The following is a 21,296-nucleotide window of genomic DNA, read 5'->3' on the forward strand; positions in this document are numbered from 1 at the left end:
TTACCCACATGTTTTTACTTATGACTGCTTATATTTGGACATAGAAAAAAAAGGTAACATCCACATCTTCTCCATACAAGGTCTGATGACAGTTTCCTGGGGTCATTTCTTTGCTTTATGTAATTTTACCAAAATTACAAACTTATCTAGACCTTAGAAAAAAGTAGTCTTTTGTTTGTTTTTTGCAGTGTTTCTTGAGTATTAATCATGCATAATAATCAGATGACCTCTGAAGTTTTTCATTGAAAGGGGGAATAAACCATTGTATTAATCTTTCCATGTTGAAACACTGACCGGGCATCCTGGTGCCTTGTTGTGTGTGCTTTTCCGTCCCCAGGGAGTTCTGTCCAACATCTCTTCCATCACTGATCTCGGTGGCTTTGACCCGGTTTGGCTCTTCCTTGTGGTGGGAGGAGTGATGTTCATTTTGGGATTCGCAGGGTGCATTGGAGCGCTACGGGAAAACACCTTCCTTCTCAAGTTCGTGAGTATCCCACTCGGCTCTCAGGCTGAGGGCTAAGCTCCCGTCTCTCCACAGGAGGATACCCCATCTGTAGACAAAGCGGCTCTACCAAAGGCAAAGCAAAAATATGGCCCGGCTAATGCTTTCCTTTTGGGAGACCTCTCTAGATCACCAGCTACGTGCTCCCCCGTTTTTCTTAATAATATAAGTACCACCCCCAGCCCGTGCCCTCCGTGGAGGTTTTGTACGTGTATATCAGGATTTGCATTTCCAGTCCCTAAAATGCCTTTAGATTAAGGTAGGTATACATATAGTTTTCTTCTCTTAAGTGATTTTTACCTCCTCTTTTAAGCACCTAGTCGGTAGTGAACTCTTCACATAGTTGAGAAAAACCAGACATGAGCACATTGGCTGTGGTCTGTCCTGATTAAATCTGTTAAGCAGTAGGATTCGGAGAATATGGAAAAACAGTAAGAGGGACGTCCTCCTCCTTCTCTGCCAGTACAGACTTCTCCTTTTGTATGATCAGCATAATTTTCAGGTCCCTTGCAGGGTGTGTGCACTGTTAGCATGAAAATTTTTAGAGGAGGAGTTTTACCAGGGGCAGATAAGCAATAAAGTAGAGCGTGAGAAATGAAAGCCTTTCCTTTGGAGATTCCTTCCAAAGGAGAAAAAAATGGCATATGCTTACGTGTATGTATCTGAAACAGGTTTGTTAGGTGTAGTCAAAGGTCAGCCAAAGGTGCCTGTCAGTCTGGAGCTTGGCATGCGGGTGGGCACCTGTGTGGATGCCCTCTGAATAACAGCGGAAGGGTGAAAACAATCCACCTTCCTGTGGTGAGGGAAGATGGTGGGATTTCTAGACAACAGTATTCGTGTAGTAACCCCTGTTGCTAGAATCATACTTCTCATCATTCAGGGACATTTTCACTTAAAACGAGAGCCTACACTTGAACTAGTCCCAGCAGCCATGCAATATGTGATTCTCTTTCCTGGCCACATCATCCTCTGGCATTTTTCTTGAATATCCCTGAAGAGAGCAGACTCACTGTACCCTACCCAGGGTAGCCCATTTCAAATTTGGGCAGCTCTGGAGCGGATGAGGTTTTGGAGAATCGGACCTGAATGTTCTTATGTTTAACCTGAAAGTTTATATGACTCTGCTAACAGGGAAAACTAAGGGATATTTGGTCTTCTCTACACTTAAATGACCAGTTGGTTCTCTGTTCTGTATACATAGGTCTTTGTTGGGAACAACTGGTTTCCTAACACTCCATTTGCCTTATCTCCCAGTTCCCCCTTTTAAACAGATGCACACACAGTTATTTCATTACGCATACACACACAGAGTTACTTCATTCCTTACCTAATCAAAGACCTGTGGAGCCCCCAGGAGAGCTCTGTCCATGATCCTAACCTGCCAGTCTTCCTGGCATGAGAGCCTTCTAAATGCGTGGGCTCACCTCACTCAGTTTTTCTGTAGTCTCATAAGGCCACAGATAATACTGAGCATTTGCCACTATTTTATCAGTTTGAGCCTCTGTGGCCTCAATATGGGATCCCCTTTAATATGATCTACTTGAATACAGTTTAGTTTGTAAGAGGAATCCCTTTAATGTAGTCTATTGTATTTGTACTTGAAGATACCAGAGTTAACTGAACAGGCAGAAATAGATACGTTTCTCTAAATCAGCACCTTAATTTCTAAAGTCCCATTTTGGAAGGGAAGAAAATTGAATTGTTTCTTGGCTTTTAAAAATGTCGGATAATATTTAAAATGGTCTCTATTTAGTACAAACAATAAAACCTGGCCCAGAATATTCTTTGAGCAGGAGCTGTGAAATAAGTAGAAGCAAATGTCAACATGGCTTGAAAACAGCCTCAAAGATTGGATTCTGTAAGGCTGGGAGATTTGCTGAGGGAAAATCTGAGAGCTAAGATAATGTGAAATAGAAATGGAGCTTCCTGGTCAGCTAAGGCCCTAGTTTGAAGCCTGTGAGTCAGTCTCTGCACCTTTGAAAGTGGGGGAAATTGGGTTACAGGGTCAGGGCATATAGGTTTCTGCCAAATACTCTATAAGAATTTAATTTGGACTTAATTTTTGACATATATGTATCATATAACATTAAAGGAAAATTTCCCAGGGTAACTGGAAAATGAACTTGCCTAACCTTTATGGTGATGAGAACAAAAAGCTAGTTAAAATCTCTTCATGACTTGCGTCTTGGTATTTTGTGTACTATTGTATTGTACTTGGTATTTTGTGTACATTTGTATACAAATGATTTTCTCATTTGTATAGTGTGATAACTAGTGTATTTCTGTACCTAATAAAGGGACGGGAGTTGTTTTATACTATGGGGTAGGCATTGAGTAAAAGTGATAGTTTTTTCCTGTCTTTTTTTCTAGATTGAGGAAAGCTTAGTTTGAAATTACTGGTACCACTGATGATAATTAACAGTTGAGATCCTATTTCTACTGTATGCATCAAGGACAGATAACCAGGAGATCTATGGAGGCTGAACCTGAGCCCTGGAGGGTCTAGAATTAAGGCCTAAACTTTGGGGTCCTAGACTTTGCCAGGAACTTCTTTCTTTCTTCCACCCCTCCCCTCATGCCCACCCTCCCAAGATGGCCCTTGGTACCCTGGAAAAACACTGTCAGATATGCAGACATTTGATGTGAGAAGGCCCCACCCCACTGCCCTCTCCCACCCTCACCGCACATAAGACTGTGAGGTCTTTGGAGGCAGGATTATGCCTTACTCATCCCTGCTTCTGCAAAGCCCTCCAAATCCAGGGCCCGATCTATTATGGGTCCTTCGATGTTTGCTGGAGGAATTAACATATTTTTGTCTTTGCTTTGTTTTAATAAGTAACTGTGTAGTCTGCTTCGCGCCACTCCTCCAGCACCTTTTTCTCTCGGTTGGCTGCTCGATGTCTGCTTGCTGAGGCAGAGAGCTTTAGCCCCCTCTGCCTCTCAACCACTCTCCGTCCTGTAGCTTTCAGGAGCTCTGCTGAGCAGCTGTGGCCCTCTTTCTGTCCTTGTTACCAGAAGTTCACCTCGTCCTTCACAACCTCATTTCTCATAATCTGTTTCAGCACAATGAATTAGAAAAGAGTAAGAGGGTGGGGGCGATAGGAAGTGGAAAGAACTGTGGGTGTGAATGATACGTTGGTATGACTGCCATCTGAGTCTTCTAGATGGAAAGGCAATTTCTCCAGATTTATGGGCAATCACATTACCTGTGGCCTCCAGCCTTTCTGTTTAAATTCTTGTTGTCTGCATTAGCCAGAAGTCTTCCTTTGGCTGCAGGTTAATGTTATTTAAAATCTTCTGAGACTGGTATTTACAAAGAAGGGTGAGCACAGCCAGTGTTCCTAAGAAAGCTTTCAACCCAGTTTTCATGATGGTAAATGATTTTCACATCCTAGTCACCACCGCCCCCCCCACCTCCGCCCACACTCACAAACTTCCTCTTTGACCTCTTCATCCAAGACGAACACATCTGCTATCTTACACCATAAAGCAGGTGCAAAGGAGAATTAAAGCAGTATCTGAATCCAGAAAAGGAACGTGTTGCATACAGAATCAAGGCCATAGTAACAAATGGCAGTCGATCTTACAATACTGAGATAATTTCTCTTTCAGCATTACGAAAGCTTACTAGAGGTAGGGGCAGGTCATGGTTCAAGAGTCTGGCAGTACATCAATCAGAAGAAACTCATTAGGTCTTAATGTGGGTCTAATGAGAAATTCCTTTTATCCATGTTTGCTTATAGGCTTTGTTGTTTAATTACCAAATGGACCACAAGAGTCCCTAAAATGTGATTATGAATGATTTTTAAAAATCCTTTCTTGGAATATAATATTCTATTAATGAATCTTAAACTGAAGATTATCTGCTTTGGACATGTGTAACAACCACGCAATGTAATTACAAACCCTTTTAGAAGGAACCCTCTAACTATATATGATCAAAATAGCCCTTTTAACTGTTCTCTGTGTGTCTTTTGTCTTAGTTTTCTGTGTTCCTGGGAATTATTTTCTTCCTGGAGCTCACTGCTGGAGTTCTGGCATTTGTTTTCAAAGACTGGATCAAAGACCAGCTGTATTTCTTTATAAACAACAACATCAGAGCGTACAGAGATGACATTGATTTACAGAACCTCATAGACTTCACCCAGGAATATGTAAGTTTAAATTTATTTTTAAGTTGAAAGCCTTCTCGAGGAATGAGAACATTCCTCCTGGCTTCTGCATGTGCCAGCTGGAACCTACCTCTGGTTCTTCCACATGGTTTTGTTTGTTCGCTTGTGTATTTATTATTTTCTGACCTGCTTTATGACTTACATGATTTGCACCCTGAATGGAAATGCCCTATTTTCACTTATCTCAATTTCTACGAAGTCCAAGGGACCAAGAAAACTTCTTGAGCAACAAGATTATAACTACAGTTGCTGTTTCCTATTGACATCTGAAGAATATTATTTTGCTAGAAGTGTAGCGTTTTATTTGGTGTTTAACATGCTTTCTTGCTCCTTGTCCCTTTAAAAAAATTTTTTTTTTTTTTTTTTTGCTTATTTTGAGAGAGACTGAGATAGTGTGAGTGGGGAGGGGTAGAAAGATTGAGAGAGAGAGAGAGAGAGAGAATGAGAGTCCCAAGTAGGCTTCAGACTGTCATCACAGAGCCCAGTGTGGAGCTTGAACTCACGAAACCATGAGATCATAACCTGAGCCAAAATCAAGAGTCGGACGCTCAACCCGCTGAGCCACCCAGGCGCCCCTTGTCCCCTTTTGATCGTCTTCCACACTTCACAGCTCACAATAATACATTTAGCAATAGAAAATTTGTCCACAAAGTTCCTAACATGTCCATCCAAATATCCTGGCACATGCAGTTCCATGCAACTGAAAGTTGAGAAACTTCTAAGCCCTGGCGGCTTCTAACAAGTAACGAATCTCTCACAGAGCCACCCCCCACCCCAGGTTTCTGAACATTACCAGGTGATGTCCTCTGTAATGCAAATGAAGTAGCAGGCACCCCGTTTGACTCAAAATGCAAAATGGTATAAACAAGGTTCAGAAGAACTACAGATCTAGTGCCAAAATCTGATTAGCAAAGTGACCATGGGCTAACAGAACCTTGACCTATTTCCCCGAAAGTAAAACGGAAATAATAATAGCTACTGTTTAACTCCTGCAAATATTAGGGCACTCTAATGAGATGTGCATTGTTTTATATTAGGCTTAAGGTGTAACTGTCCTAAGGTGTTAAGGTCTTTATTTGCATGCACTGAGAAACTGGATAAGGTGAGCAGAACTGGACAGTGCTGTCTGTGCCATAAATGCAGGACTGGAGGGCCAACAGAAGCCCAGTGGATCAACGGTGGTCTCTTGGTTGGACAGCTTTCCAGAATGAGCTGGGGTCCCTTCTGATAAAGGGAGGAGACAGCTGCATCAGCACTTGCTATCTGGGAGACCACCCTCCTTCCTTAGGTACTCAGAAGTCAGCTGAGTTGTGTTGGTTTTGTTCAGTAGCATCAATGACCGTCCTCGAGTAAGCTGCACCTCAGGTGTGAAATTAAGCCCTGTTTCATCTCCTCAGCAGACTTCAGTGTTTTGTTAGGTCATAATGGATGCAAGCTCACACCTTGCCAAATGTCATCGCTGACTAGTTTGCGTGACAGATCTGATGAAGCTTTGTGGGCAAACCTTGAGACGCACAACCCAAGCCCTCGAAGGACCAGACGGGTTGGAAGAACATGCGTGCACACGTTCTCTTGAAATGCTGTCTGCTTTATATGGAAATCCTGTTATTTCATGTGATTTTATTTTTCTGTTATAGAGTTTAATGTGTTGAAGTAGCTATTGGTCCTGAAAGCCTTAAAATGGTCAAGGCTTGATGTGTATTTAACTCTTGAGAGGTAGAGCTAGTCCATTTGAGGGGAGTGACGAAGTTGGCTTCTGGAGCAAGCAGTACTCGGACCAGTCCCCATTTGAGACTCACTGACTTTAACTGCTCGTTTTATATACATTTTAATTACATGATGGAATTTTTGTACATGCATTTACATTTTTTTTTTAATTTTTTTTCAACGTTTATTTATTTTATTTTGGGGACAGAGAGAGACAGAGCATGAACGGGGGAGGGGCAGAGAGAGAGGGAGACACAGAATCGGAAACAGGCTCCAGGCTCTGAGCCATCAGCCCAGAGCCTGACGCGGGGCTCGAACTCACGGACCGCGAGATCGTGACCTGGCTGAAGTCGGACGCTTAACCGACTGCGCCACCCAGGCGCCCCAAAATTTTTTAAGTTGAAAATGTAAATACATGCTCTTTAAAAACTTCAGAGTAGTAACAGATATATAATGAAAAGTAAGCCTCTAAAACTTTTGGGGGCAATGAGCATGTTCACTATCTTGATTGTGGTGATGGTTTCACAATGTATACGTATGTCAAATGTTATAAAATTGTACACTTTAAGGGGTGCCTGGGTGGCTCAGCCAGTAAGTGTCCGTGACCTTCGGCTCAGGTCACGATCTCGCAGTTTGTGAGTTCGGGCCCCGTGTCGGGCTCTGTGCTGACAGCTTGGATTCTGTGTGTCCCAGTCTCTCTGCCTCTCTCTCTCTTTCTCTCTCTCTCCAGAAATAAATAAACATTAAAAAAAGTTGTACACTCTAAATATGTTCAGTTTATATTGTATGTCAATTATACCTCAATAAAAAGGATTTTTTAAAAACCCTTAATGCGGTAGAGACCACAATTTTTAGACAGTAAGCCTCTAGCCCTCCCACTCATAACCCTACTTGCCTCCTTCAGGCACAGTCAGGGTTCAGTGTCTTATTTATCCTTCTAGAATGTTCTTCCACGTACCCAAGCCAGGCAGACCTTGTTCTGATTGAGCCTGCTGAGCAACTCCTCCCCTTCCTCCACCTAACACCATGGGTCTCCTAAATCATTTAAATCAGATGCTAACACATCTTACAAATCTTGGGCCTTAATCACTTTGGAAGCTTTTATAGGAGCTGCTTAGGTTTAGTTTGGTCTACAACTAAATTCTGAGACAGAAAAGAAGGTTAGAGCTGGCGGAAGCTAGGTGTCGGTCATTTGGTCGTGAGTATAGGCACCTGGTCGCCTCCAAGTCAAGATGTTCTAATTCTCTCCTGTTTGCTCTAGTGGCAGTGCTGTGGGGCTTTTGGAGCTGATGATTGGAACCTAAATATTTACTTCAATTGCACAGATTCCAATGCAAGTCGAGAGCGATGCGGTGTGCCATTCTCCTGCTGTACTAAAGACCCCGCAGTAAGTGAAGGCCAGCAGACTGTTGGCCAGCTCCACACGTCACACTGAGAATGGGCAGGGGTGGGGGGCTTGGGGGGAGGAGCACAGTGACTTTTTTTCTCGAAGCCTCTTCTTACGTGCTCATTCCCAATTGTAGCTCCTGTAGGGGGCACAGTTCTCAGATCTTCCCAGTAGGGGTAATAATTGCTGACCTTAATTTAGTAGTACGTGCTGGTTCCTAGTCTCAGTCTTTTTGTGAGTTGGCTCAATAAAATTCAGAATGTTCCTCCTGGCGGATACCACCATTATCTTCCCTCTTTGGGTGAAATGTAGGCCGGTAGAGTTTAATTAACTTTCCCAAGCTCACATTGCTAGCAAGTGAGGAGCCGAGCTTCAGACCCAGGAAGCCTGCCTGTGGTGTCTGTAATTCCTTCTCTGTTAGGTGAGAGCTCCCTGCATTGGTTTGGGGTTAGTGATCCTTTGTGTCCCGACTTGGTTCTGGGGGAGATATTAGGGATAGGAGAGGAGTTTGAGGTAGGATAGGGCTCATCTACTAGGTAGGAAGACCGCAGCTGCCTGGACTTTCAGTTGCAATGATGATAATAACTGTAGTTGGTATTTGAGAAAAAGATAAAATATTACACCTGTGCATAACGCCTTCTACCATGACTTTGGTTGTATTTTGGGTCAAATCATGTGACTGGGATATGGGATGTCTTGAGATGCAATTGCCTTGTCATAAGTTAAAAGCCAGGAGTGAATGTTAGAACAAGCGGGAGAATTTGCTTCTGCACATGTCCATCCCCCACTCTTCGGCCTTCTGGGACATCAATCCAGGCAGCCTCCTCCAGGCCGCCCTTCTCGAAATCAGGTGGAGCCCAGTGAGGACCACTGAACTCGTCAGCAATTTCCCCATGGAGGGTGTAAGGTGTGGGGCTCTTTAAAAGAGGACATGGTCTTGGGGTGGAATAGTAGTTCTCTGAGGGCTTCAGAGGGGTCTCCGGGCTATTACTCTTGGTCTGAAAGAGACTGAGAATCAGAAAGGACTGTGCTTCCCTGCTCTGAGACCCTGCCAGGAAGCCCACCTTTCCTACTGGCTAGTTTCGTGCTCTCCTCTGAGGAGGGCTCACAGGCAGGAGAGCACCCAGTACAGAGCCCTGGGTGCCCACGCAGGTACTGGCCGGCAGGTGCAAATTATTCTGTCTCCAGTTCCTGCCCTGTGTTAACATTCCATCAGAAGTATGAAGCGTCTCTGAAGGCATTATGCTCCCCTTTTGACTACAGATACTCTGGGTAGAGAGTTTTCATTCCATAAATGCCAAGCTAATAAAATCCACCCCATACCCTGCAGAGGGGAAAAAATAAACCTAAAACCGCAGAACCCACATTTCTTGTCAGACCTGTGAGATGTCAGGGTGTCTGTCCATGTGACGTGTTGTCAGCACATTGTTTTGTTTTTAATTATTAAAGTAATGCATTCTCATTGAAAAATCCTTTAAATGACACAGAAGTATATAGATTAAAAAGTAGAAGTCCCCCCAAAAGAGCATAAGTAAACATAGTCGTTGTGCCCTTTACCATGGTTTTATCTATGTCTTAGTTTTCTGAACCCCATATGCTTCCTGAGGTTGTCAATAACATGCTTGCTTTTCTTATATTTCCCGAGCCTCAGTTTTCTTCTTTTGGAAAAAAGAAGGCATATTTTAATACTTACTTCTGAGAATTTTTATAACAATTACTTGGGATAATACATAAAAGTGTTTAACATGGTACCTAGGACATCTCCATGCCTAAGCACACAGTTTATTAACAACACTTAACAGGGATCTTCTGCTAATTCTTAGGTGGGCTTCCTGTCTATTGAGTGAATTTCACTTTTCTATTTTCTTCCTCCCCAGGAAGATGTCATCAACACTCAGTGTGGCTATGATGCCAGGCAAAAACCAGTAAGTGGAATCTCATCTTGTCACTTAGCACAAAGGGTGTTTCTGAGGAGCTTTTGAACTTGCATGGTGACACTGTGCTCTCCTCTTCCCTTGCGAAGGAAGTTGACCAGCAGATTGTTATCTACACGAAAGGCTGTGTGCCCCAGTTTGAGAAGTGGTTGCAGGACAATTTAACCATCGTGGCTGGTATTTTCATAGGCATTGCATTGCTACAGGTAAGACCAGGCTCCTTTATGGATGTCACAGAGAAATGATGCTCTGGGAGAGCCCTTCCCAGGACAGGAGCTCTGCTTAATCACCTTAACATCACAATTTCTAAGACACATTGGAAGGCTGGGAAACAGACCTAAACTATTGGGTTTATATTTTATTTAAAGCCCATTTTAGATGCTACTATCCTGAAATACTTCAGGAAATCTTTTTTCCTTTCCAAGATGGAGAAATTGATTGGGTTAGAGTTGTCTGCTGGGATTCCAGTGTTTCCATGGGCAAAATAATATTGTATTGTGACAGTTGGGGCAGGTAGGAATGGTCAGAAGTAGATCCCAGTGGCAACATTAAGACTTTTTAGAATTTCACACACATCCAGTGTTCTGTTCTCTCTCTGGACCGCCTTGTCAAAATGCTAGTGAGGGAAAGAAGACACCCACTTTTCCTCCTAAGCCGCCCCAAGAGCTGAGGTTTTTATCTTGTAAAGATGTAATACTTTTCTTAGAGGGTCACAAATGGGGCACAGTGGTTGAAAGAGATTAAAGAAGTCCTAAATAAATGGAAAGCCATTCCGTATTCATAGATTGGAAGACTTAATTTTGTGAAGGTGGCAGTACTCAAATTGATCTACAGGTTCAGTGCAATCCCTTTCAAAATTACAACTGCCTTCCTACCCCCACCCCGCCCCCAAATGGACAAGCTGACCCTAAAATTCATGTGGAAATGCAAGGGACCGAGAATAGCAAAACAAACTTGAAAAAGAACAGAGTTGGAGAATTCACACTTTCCAGTTACACTTACTACAGAGCTACAGTAATCAAGATGGTACATAAGGTTGGATCCACAGATCAGTGGAAGAGAACTGAAAGTCAGAAATAAGCCCTACATCAATGGTCAGTTGATATAAAAAAAAAAAATTTTTTTAATGTTTATTTTTGAGAGAGAGAGCGTGAGGGGAGAGGAGTGGCAGAGAGAGAGGGAGATACAGAATCTGAAAAGGCTCCTGGCTCTGAACTGTCAGCACAGAGCCTGACACAGGGCTCAAACTCACCAACCATGAGATCATTACCTGAGCTGAAGTCAGATGTTTAACCAACTGAGCCACCCAGGTGCCCCTATGGTCAGTTGGTTTTTGACAAGGGAACAGAGATCAGTCAATGGGAAAAGAAGTCTTCTCAACAAATGGTGCTGGACCAACTGGATACCTATAGGTAAAAAGAATGAATTTGGGCTCCTACCTCACACCATATATGAAAATTAACTCAAAATAGCTCAAAGACCTAAACTTAAGAGCTAAAGCTATAAAACTCTTAGCTAAAGCTAAAGACAGTGTAGGTGTAAATCTTTGTGACCTTGGATTAGGCAGTGTTTTCTTATATATGACACCAGAAGCACAAGCAACCACAGAGAGTACATAAGTTGGACTTCATCAAAATTTTAAAACTTGAGTGCTAAAAATGATAAGAAAGAGAAAAGACAACCCACAAAATGAGAGAAAATACTTGCAAATCATTGTGTCGGATAGGGGTCCAAAGTCTAGAATATATAAAGAACAACTCAATAAAAAGACCAGCCCAATCCAAAGATGGGCAAAGAATTTGAATAGATATTTCTTCAAAGAAAGTACAAATAGCCAATAAGCACATGAAAAGATGCTCATCATTAGATATTTGAGAAATTTAAATCAAAACCACAATGACCTAGCACTTCACACATGCTAGGATGGATATAATTAAAAAGGAAGACAATAATGAGTCTTGGCAGGGATGTGGAGAAATGGGAACCGTAATACATTGTTAAAGGGAATGAAAACAATAGAGTCACTGTAGAAAACAATTCGGCACTTGCTCAGAAAGTTAAACGGAGTTGCCATTGTGACCCAGCAACTCCACTCCCAAAAGAACTGGAAATCTGTTCACTAGAAAGTTGTACAGGGACATCCATAGCAGCACTATTAATAATAACAAAAAAGTGGAACCAGTGTAAATGTCCATCAGCTGATGATGGATAAACAACATGTGGTTTATCCATAGAATGGAATATTAGTCAAGTCATCAAAAGGATTGAACTTGAGTGGTTGTGAGGGATGGGAGAATAGAAATGCCTGTGAATAGGTACAGAGTTTCTTTTCAAGGTAATGGAATGTTCTAGAATTAGACAGTGGTGATAGTCGTACACCCTTGTGAATATACTAAAAACCACTGATGTGTATACTTTAAAATTAGGACATGCTTTATAGTGTATGAATTATGTATCAATTTTAAAAATAAAAGAGATTCATTGACCTAGGAAAAGCCTAATGACGTTTTGAGTTTCACTGTTTGACTCTCTTTTCCTTCCTTTCCCAGATTTTTGGGATCTGCCTGGCCCAGAATTTGGTTAGTGATATTGAAGCTGTCAGGGCTAGCTGGTAGGGCCCCGGCAATGCTGCTGCAAAACACTGGACAGACCCAGCCTTCCTGCCCCTCCAGCGTGCCCAACCCAATCCATGCTGCACGGACCCTGATCACAGAGGCATCTTGCAATCCCACCTGATGGAGCTGCCAAGAACTTGGTTTGGGGGAGGGGGGTGGTGCAACTGGGAAATGCTGCTCACTGACAGAATTAAACAGATAACCAGTATGAAAGTCGTTGAGCCGTGAATCTCTACTGTAGCCATGAATTTATGGATGGATACTTACCAAAAAAAGAAAAAAAGGGAGGGTGAGGGACCCAGATGTACCTGAATTTGTGGAACACACAGTCTCGTTCTCCACTTCGATAACTGGAGGGCTGGAAGAAGCAGTTTTGTTCTTTGTCACACCTTGAAGGGACTGCTTTCTGTTCTATGGCCTAAAGAAGTACATCTTTCCTAAAACTCAGCCCCTTACCTGGGGGGGCTGTGGTGTTTTGGGGCACCCCTTCACTGTACATTTCAAGGAACTGTTAACAACTGTGATCCCAAGAAGAAAACAGCTTGTCTTCGGGGTTCAGATTTTGTGACCGCATTCAGCAAGTAATGCGGGTGGGCATGCGTGGTCTCTCCTGGAGTGTCCCTTAGAAGGGACGTTGTGTATCCCACGTGCATGGAGTAAGGGCAGCAGGACACTTTGTGATGCTGAATTTTAGCAGGACAGATCGTTGTTCTAAGTAGGCCTGAGCTTTATTTATCAATGACATTCAAGGAGAAATTGAAGTTAATGAAGAGGTTATTGGTTAACATCCCTCACCCCCGCCCACCCTATTAGTTGTTGGATTCTTTGGAAACTCTGGAATATTCTGGGTTTTGTTTGGCTTTTTTTTGCGTTTTTGTTTTTGTCTCCCAAAAGTGAGAGCTGGGATGCAGTTTCTCTTAAAGTGTTTTCTTACTCAGCTCAATGTTAATTTTTTGGTATAATCTCCCTGCATGATCTGTGAACCTGAATCCACCAGCTCCTTTTCCTGCCCTGTCTCCCACGAACATTTATAAATGTTATTTGGTCGGGATTCACTTTGTAGGTTCCTGGCCTTCAGAGGTGTGGCGTGTCCTCCCTGGCTGCGAAGCGACTGGTAAATGCTTCCACAGACTCGATAGTCCCTTTACCCCATCAGTCTCCGGGACCTCATCCGCAGCCCCCAGTTTTCTCTTTGAATGGAATTGAACCTAATGCTGAAACAGTGTTGACTCACAATCAAGAAATTTATAATGTTTTTTTCCCCCTTCTGGTTTTACTTTGCTTTTATTTAACAACAACAACAACAACAACAAAAAAGCATGGCCAGAGCTCCCTCCTAGTGCAGACTAGCCATCAGGATGGTAACAAAGCACAAATACTTAGGAGGGAGGGGCATTGATGGGGCAAGTGTTCTGTGACCCAAGGTCGGACACCACTTCCAGGTGCTGCCGCTCATCCTTACCCCCACGAAGGTGGGGAGGGATGAGTCCTGCCCCCAGATTTTAATCCAGCTGGTATCCACCAGGATGCCACTCTCCTGGGGAGCAGACATCAGCCTGTGGGATGGCGGGAAAACCACAGGTACATTTTACGGTGATGCCACACTTGCCAGCACAAAACTGGGCAGCTAGCATGCTTTGTGGAAATTTAGCAAGCTTTTCCGTTTTAGCCCCATGTTGCATCGCTGTGGCTGATGAACGTGTCAATCTGCTCAGAGAAAAGACAGAAATTCTTTGAAAACTGTCTCCAGAGTGTGGGTGTGTGTGTGGCTGCATGTGTGTTTTTGTGTCTCTGTGTAGTTAGAGATGTTCATTCCATCTTCTGGCTGTAAGATGATTTGATGTCATCTCTGCCCCCACGCAGTTGTCATTCTGTAATGTCATTCCAACACGGAGAAGACTCGAGCCCCGCAATTGGCACTCTTGTCTTTATTACCTCATTCTCCGGTGAACTCCCTCTGACCAGTTGATTCAGAATCAGGCAGGATCCCCTCCCTTTGGCACATCCAGTGAAAGGCCAAATGGCAAGTCCAAGTGCGTTCTAAATTTTAATTAGTCACCCTTTATTTTTTACACTTGAGAGTGGTTGTAATTAAGGCTGTCATTAATAAACTGGTTCTACCTTACGTGGAGTTCTGTCTTTCTTCATTACTTGTCTTGGAATTGCAGAATTCTCAAATCCAGTGGCTCTCGGACTTTAACGGGCATCAGAATCAACTAGAGGGCTTGCTGAAACAGATTACTGGGTTTGCCCCATCCCCACAATTTCTGATTTAGGAGGTGCGTTTCTGACAAGTTCCCTGGTGATGCTGTGCGTCTTGGATGCACAGTTTGAGAAGTACTGCTCTGATCAGCTCTCTAAGGGGGAAAGGAACATTTCGGGGTTGGGGAGGGAAAAGTCCCTTTGTGCTACTGGGTGCAGATAGGTGGGTATGTAGGAACTGTCTGTCCTTGAGGTCATTGTCTGCTGGTCACAGTCACCTGGGGACCACGTAGGATGCAGATCATCAGGCCTTGCCCCTGGCAGTTTGGGAGGGCATGAGCCAGAGCCTATGTTTTTAAGAAGCTCCCGTTAAGAATTTAATGCACAGTGAAATTCAGGACTCACTATCTTGGTAATATTCACAACTTTTTTCTAAGAAAATAATTGCTAGTAGTCCCTGAGAATAAGAATCTTAAAAACCCATTTGAAAAATGCTATTGTAAATGTCCTTTCATTGTGAATTACCACTGTAGAAAGACTTGTCTTTAAAACTATTAGACTTTTTTCAAAGATCAAACAAAATGTGAAGTTTCATAGAGACCCAAGTAGGTCCCAAGACTTGCTTGAGAAACGTTTTACCTCGTTTCCCTGGATATTTGAGACCAAAATGTTATTTTGACTTTAGAGAAGTTGTCAGTGGCAATTGGAGATAAACAGTCCCTACTGAGTTTTCTTAGCTGTGCTGGTAGGGATTATGTACCTCTATGAGGTGATTGGCCCTCCTTGCTCACAGCAGACACAGAGCCAACAAAGAAAATTCTAGCTTAGTTGTAAAAGGATGCTTTGTCCACAAAACTCAGGGCTTACAGGAAGTTTCTTCCTGTTTTGAAGGTAGACTCCTGCAGGATAGTTCCTAAATTTCTCTTTATCTGTATCGTTTGCTTATGACAAAATCATTGCTTCCATGATTTAAAAATATTTAATACCATTTTTAAAAATGAACACAGGAATAAAAGAATTTTGCATCACAAAGCACTTAAAAGAGAAGTCAGTCCCTCTATTTTTTCTCCCTCTTTTCTTCTCCCAAGGAGTAGATGTCTCTGTCCCCCCTTGATGTCTCTGTCAGCCTTCTCCCTACTGTAGGTCCCAGTCTTCCTTCTCTCCAGGAGATTCTGAAAAGTGTCTCTTTGCCTCATTGTGCAGAATGTTTCCTCATTCATGCCCTGGGTCTGTGTGGGCAGGAGTGGGGTCATTCTGCAGTTCTGTGGAGTCCCTCTGAGTGTCAGTTTCCGGCTCACTTGGACAGGAGCCCTGGGAAGCCGGGGGGCTGAACAATGAGGAGCTGGAGCCCAGTGACCTGGCTGGCCCTCTGCAGCTCTCTTTGTCATTTGTTCAGTGAAGCCCTCCTTCTCTAGGGAAATCCTGTTTAGACCTCCAAGGAAGAACTGGCAACCTCTCCATGAACACTGGCCAACGAGGGTTCATGGCCAGCACACTCCAGTGAGGTCATGGGACTGCTCGGAGGTGCTGCCCTCTCAGCAGTGAGAAGCCGCGTCTTTGAGGGAAAAATACAGTGTTTGCCTGGAAATATACTAACTTTGGCCTTCTGGTGACATAAAATCTATATATGACGACAGATAAGGCAGATGTCTCTGGGTAGGGGTAGGGGTTAGAGAAGAGAAGCCAAACTCAGAACAAAGACCAACGCCAACTTCAGACTTCCTTTGCCTTCTTTTTTGGAAGAGTTTGTGACAAAGGTCGAGTTTATAAAATCATAGAAGTGCTAATTTTTAGGACTTCTGTAATTTTGAAGAATTAAATACAGCTTCCTTTGGATTGTTCATGATGAGTACTTCTCTTATAAGCTTGGCACCCATGACAGGATGCCTGAATTAGTCCACTCCTGGTATCCGTTAACCCAAATCAAACTCCTTGGGACCTGCACTGGCCAGTGGAGGCCCCAATTTACTTCTAGGAGCTCCCGATCGGAGAATACCTGAAGGAAGAGCAGGTTAGTTTAAGAGTTTCTTACTGTGCAAAGACATTCTAAAAAGAAAACAGCATGCAAACAAGATAGTGCTTCCCATGTTGTTGCTTTTCTTTGAATGTGTACTTGCAATGTATGTGGGAGAAAACCAACTAGAAAGACTCCTTTTAAATCTGGTGCTTATAGGCTCCCTAGCTCAGGGTTTAGGGCACTGGTCTTGTAAATCTGGAACTTATCTTCGTATATTAACTTTTGCAGAGCAAATGGTTTGACAGGAACGTATTAATGGCCTGCCCCCTAGTGGTGACCATGTAGAACAACTACTGGCTGGAGTTCTGGTTTCTGCAGGAATGAAATCACTATTCAGAAGTACTTGTGCTTTGGAGACACTTGAGCATTATATGGCTGTATTTTGTGTGCCCTGGGTTGGTAAGTCCTTCATTCCCTTTATGCACTCCTGAAAATGACATAGATTGTTTTGGAAAGTGAGAGAGCAGGATGTTTGGCTCTCTTTACCGTCTATGTCCTGGGACTTTACAGGGCTCTGCGTCAGGGTGCATGCAGGTGAAGCTGGGCCCTGCCTTCCTGCCAAGACTCAGACACAGTTTACATGAGAGGTGGTGGCAGTTTAAAACTGCTTATCTGCCGGGCAAGCAATTCTCCTGAAGCAATGAATACGACATTTCTGGTATTTTCTCTATAAGCACCCGTTTGGATCCCCTGGAGTTTGCTTTGATCCGAGAATTTGCCACTTTGATTTTAAAGAAGATTGGTAGGGTGTTGGGGGTGGTCTGGATTACCAACTGTAACTTGTGTTTTAGGAGTTCGTTGTGAGTTGAATTGTCTTCCAAAAATTCGTATGTTGAAGTCCTAAACCTAATACAGCAGAATGTGACCTTATCTGGAAATAGAGTGGATGTACTTAGTTAAGATGAGGTCATACTAGAGTAGGATGGGTCTTCTGGGGAAATTTGGATGTGGCTGCACACAGAGGGAGAATGGCACATGAACACAGAATGCCGGGAATTGCCACTAAGCCACTGGAAGCTAGGAGAGAGTCAAGAACAGATTCTCCCTCAGAGCCTCCAGAAGGACCTAGGCCTGCCAACACCTTAATTTTGGGCTTTTACACTCCAGAATTGTGAGACAATTTCTGTGGCTGAAGCCACCAACTTTGTGGTACTTTGCTATTGTAGCCCTAGGAAACAAATACGGAGTTTGATTGCCTTGTGCTGGTTTTCAGGGAGGAAGTGGAAGGACTGTTCTGAGGTCCACATGCTGTTTTTCACATTAGAATTGGCATGTATGTGCCCTGGGCAGAGCTCCTCCATATTGTTTAAATGGATGCACCTGAACATGGCTTAGGACGTGCTCTCTGTATCTTCCTTAAGCTCTTACACATAGTCTCAGCATGTTTTGTGGGACATCTTAAACATAGGGAATGATTTATTTAAAAAAAAAATTTTTTTTAATGTTTGTTTATTTTCGAGAGTGAGGGAGAGGGAGACAGAGGATCCAAAGCAGGCTTCACACAGTCAGTCGAGAGCCCGATGTGGGGCTGGAACTCACCAACCGTGAGATCATGCCCTGAGTTGAAGTCGGACGGTTAACCAACTGAGCCACCCAGGTGCCCTAGGAATGTTTTATTGTTAAAAGTCGTGGTCCATTTTTAAGTAAATGATCTTAAATGTAACTTGTTGGGGTGATTAAAGCCTTATAAATAAAATAGCTGTATTTCCATGATGTGTGCTTTCTTTAAGTTTTGTTACTTTGTGACTGAATCAGCCCACTGGCCCACCCACAGCCTCCTCCTATAAGCTGGTACTGCGGGTAATGCGTCATCTATGCCTTGAAGTAACAGGCTGCATTTACTGAAAGTTTACTATGTTCCAGGCACTGTGCTATAAGCACTCTGCATACGTTTTTGAGGAAATGTAAACCAAAGGAGAGAATAACCCCACGCATGTGGAAAATTTAGACTTCATCCCGAGTTAAACCGGTATCTTCCAAGGTGGTGCTGGCCCAGAGGGGAAGAACACAGGGCCATGGAAGAAGGCCTCAAGGAGGAAGACAGGCTTGACCTGGGCCCCCAGCAAGAGCAGAGGAAGCCATCCCAGGGCAGGAGTGAGAAGGTGAGTGTTGCTGGGGAGGCCCCAGGGGTGAGGAAAAGTGCAGATAAGCAGTGAGAAAGTCAAGCACACAGAGTCCCGGAACTGTGGCCCAGTCCCTGGCACAGGCCAAGACCTCAGAAACTTGCTGAATGACGGGGGTTGGTACCTGAGGTGATCCATAGCCCCCTCCTTCTGGAATGAAGAGGTGTTTGATGCAAAGTAGGATTTGTGGTAAAGCTGGACAATGTCTGCAGGTACAAAAACCTGGCTTTTGATGAGAATACTCAAAAAATCATTTCAAAAATTTGCCAGAATTTTCTTTCGAAGTATTTTGTGGGAAGCAAATAAAATAACAGCCATGACACCCATGCCCATGCATGAAGTCACTGTAACTTTACAGATCAAATGGCCTTAGAGCTCTTCAGGGCAGCAGCAAATACCTTATTTTCTCCTTGTTCTGGAACCCAGCCATTTGCTCCATCCAGCTCCACCGTCCCTGTGAAATTTCTATGATCTGGGAGCTGGCAGGGTGAGCACCAACATGTTGCAGCGGGGAACATTGCATGGAAGCATGTGGAGGTTGGAGGTGACAGTCTTGTTCTTTTTCAGGTTGAAGCCAGGCCCTTGCCTGAGAGTAGTTGTTCTCAGCAGTAGATGCACATTATAATCCCATCGGAGTATCAGACAAAAACAAACCAAAACCAAACCCAAAACACCACCATGCAGAACTTCCCCACTCCCCATTTTTAAATTTTTTTTTTTTTAATTTTTTTTTTCAACGTTTATTTATTTTTGGGACAGAGAGAGACAGAGCATGAACGGGGGAGGGGCAGAGAGAGGGAGACACAGAATCGGAAACAGGCTCCAGGCTCTGAGCCATCAGCCCAGAGCCTGACGCGGGGCTCGAACTCACGGACCGCGAGATCGTGACCTGGCTGAAGTCGGACGCTCAACCGACTGCGCCACCCAGGCGCCCCCCCACTCCCCATTTTTAAAAAAAAATGCATATTTTTGTGAGAGAGAGAGAGAGAGAGAGAGAGACAAGTGGGTGGGGAGGCAGAGAGAGAGAGAGAGAGAGAATCCCAAGCAGGCTCTGCACTGTCAGGGCAGAGCCCAACATGGAGCTCAATCTCATGAACCATGAGATCATGACCTGAGCTGAAATCAAGAGTCAGACACTTAACTGAGCCACGAGGTGCCCCCTCCATTCCCCATTTTTTTAATGTTTATTTATTTTTGAGAGAGTGAGTGTGTGTGTGTGTGTGTGTGTGTGCACAAGTGGGGAGGGGGGAGAGAGGAGGGACAGAGGATCCAAAGCGGCATCTGCACTGACAACAGCAAGCCCAACGTGGGGCTCAAACTTGCAAACTGCAGGATCATGACTTGAGCGGAAGTCGGATGCTCAACTGACTGAGCCACTCAGGTGCCCCCCCATTCCGCCTTTTTAAGCTCCCAGGTAATTCCTCCTGCACTACCAGGGTTTTTCACATTTTAATGTAACATGAATCATTTGGGTCACCTTAAATCACCTGGGTCTGATTTAGCAGGTCTTGAGTAGCAGTGGAGGCCATGGTTCTAGCAGGCCCCAGGTGACGCTGCTGTCATCTACAGACCACACTCTGAAAGGCAAAGGCAATGTACAGGTAGGCCTTAGTTACAGCAGTGCAAAATTCATACCTTATCTTTGATATTTCTGGATGACATCTTTCCTAAAGTTACTGAGTTGAAATTTTCATGTCTGGGAAGGAAAACTCAGGGTGGCAATAAATAGGCAATATGTGTGTATTTGTTAAGTATATCTTGTGCTAACTGCAAAAGAATTTCAGTGCAAGAAGCACAGGAAAACAGAAAAAGAAATATGTGTTTTCATTTTTATATTTTATATCTTTGTGTATTTATGTGTATATATATTTGTATATATTTTATATTTTTACCATCTGAAGATCTGTATTGGTATAGACTCACGAATTAGTGTGTCTATGACTTTTTTGTTTTAAATTTTCTCCCATCCAAGTACTAACCAGGCCCGACCCTGCTTAGCTTCTGAGATCAGACAAGATAGGGCGTGTTCAGGGTGGTATGGCCATAGACTGTTTTAAATTTTCTAATACTGGTTATGCTCTTTTGTAGTCTGCTTTCTTCAAAATAGGACATTTTCACTATCACTGAATATTTTATACAGTAAACATTTTTATGGTCACATAGTATTCTATTGTATAGATTAGGGTTTTTCAAAAAAGGCAAAATGAAGGCAAAAGTCCAGGCAATTTTTGAGGTTCCCCAGGCCTTCTCAAAGAATCCACAATGTCAAGACTATTTCATTATAATACTTAGACATTTTCTCTTTATTATCCTTTCTGAGTGCACAGTGGAGATTTTCGGAGACTGAATGCTGTAGTGATGTCCTCACTCTGACAACTAACGGAATATATATTTGGGTATTTTTGTGCCTTACACATTTCTCCTTTTTAATTTTTAATATAGTAAATATTCATAGAAATAACCCACATAAACAAAAGTTCTTTGGAGCCTCAACCATTTTTAAGTGTAAGAGGATCCTGAGCCAAAAAAGTTCAAGAATTGCTGGTCTAGATAAACCATAATTTAACTAAACAACCATCACTATTGGAAAGTTAGGCCCTTCCCAAGTAAATACAGTTGCAGTAAACTTTCTTGTAC

General features: G+C 43.3%; 1 protein-coding gene across 2 annotated transcripts in view; it reads left to right on the forward strand.

Annotated features, from left to right (window-relative positions):
- Positions 1-14,442, forward strand: part of TSPAN5 (tetraspanin 5) — a 175,484-nt gene extending 161,042 nt beyond the window's left edge. Inside the window, exons 3-8 of one of the 2 annotated variants that reach the window (XM_043571959.1) lie at positions 338-484; positions 4,486-4,656; positions 7,643-7,768; positions 9,646-9,693; positions 9,792-9,908; positions 12,252-14,442. In XM_043571959.1, coding sequence (XP_043427894.1) covers positions 338-484; positions 4,486-4,656; positions 7,643-7,768; positions 9,646-9,693; positions 9,792-9,908; positions 12,252-12,317 — 675 coding nt within the window. In that variant the 3' untranslated portion in view covers positions 12,318-14,442. The remainder of the gene's footprint in view (positions 1-337; positions 485-4,485; positions 4,657-7,642; positions 7,769-9,645; positions 9,694-9,791; positions 9,909-12,251) is intronic. The other variant, XM_043571963.1, reaches the window with a different exon arrangement.
- The last annotated feature ends 6,854 nt before the right edge of the window (positions 14,443-21,296 follow it).

This window comes from Prionailurus bengalensis, chromosome B1 (assembly GCF_016509475.1).
Source record: "Prionailurus bengalensis isolate Pbe53 chromosome B1, Fcat_Pben_1.1_paternal_pri, whole genome shotgun sequence".
Lineage (NCBI taxonomy): Eukaryota > Metazoa > Chordata > Mammalia > Carnivora > Felidae > Prionailurus > Prionailurus bengalensis.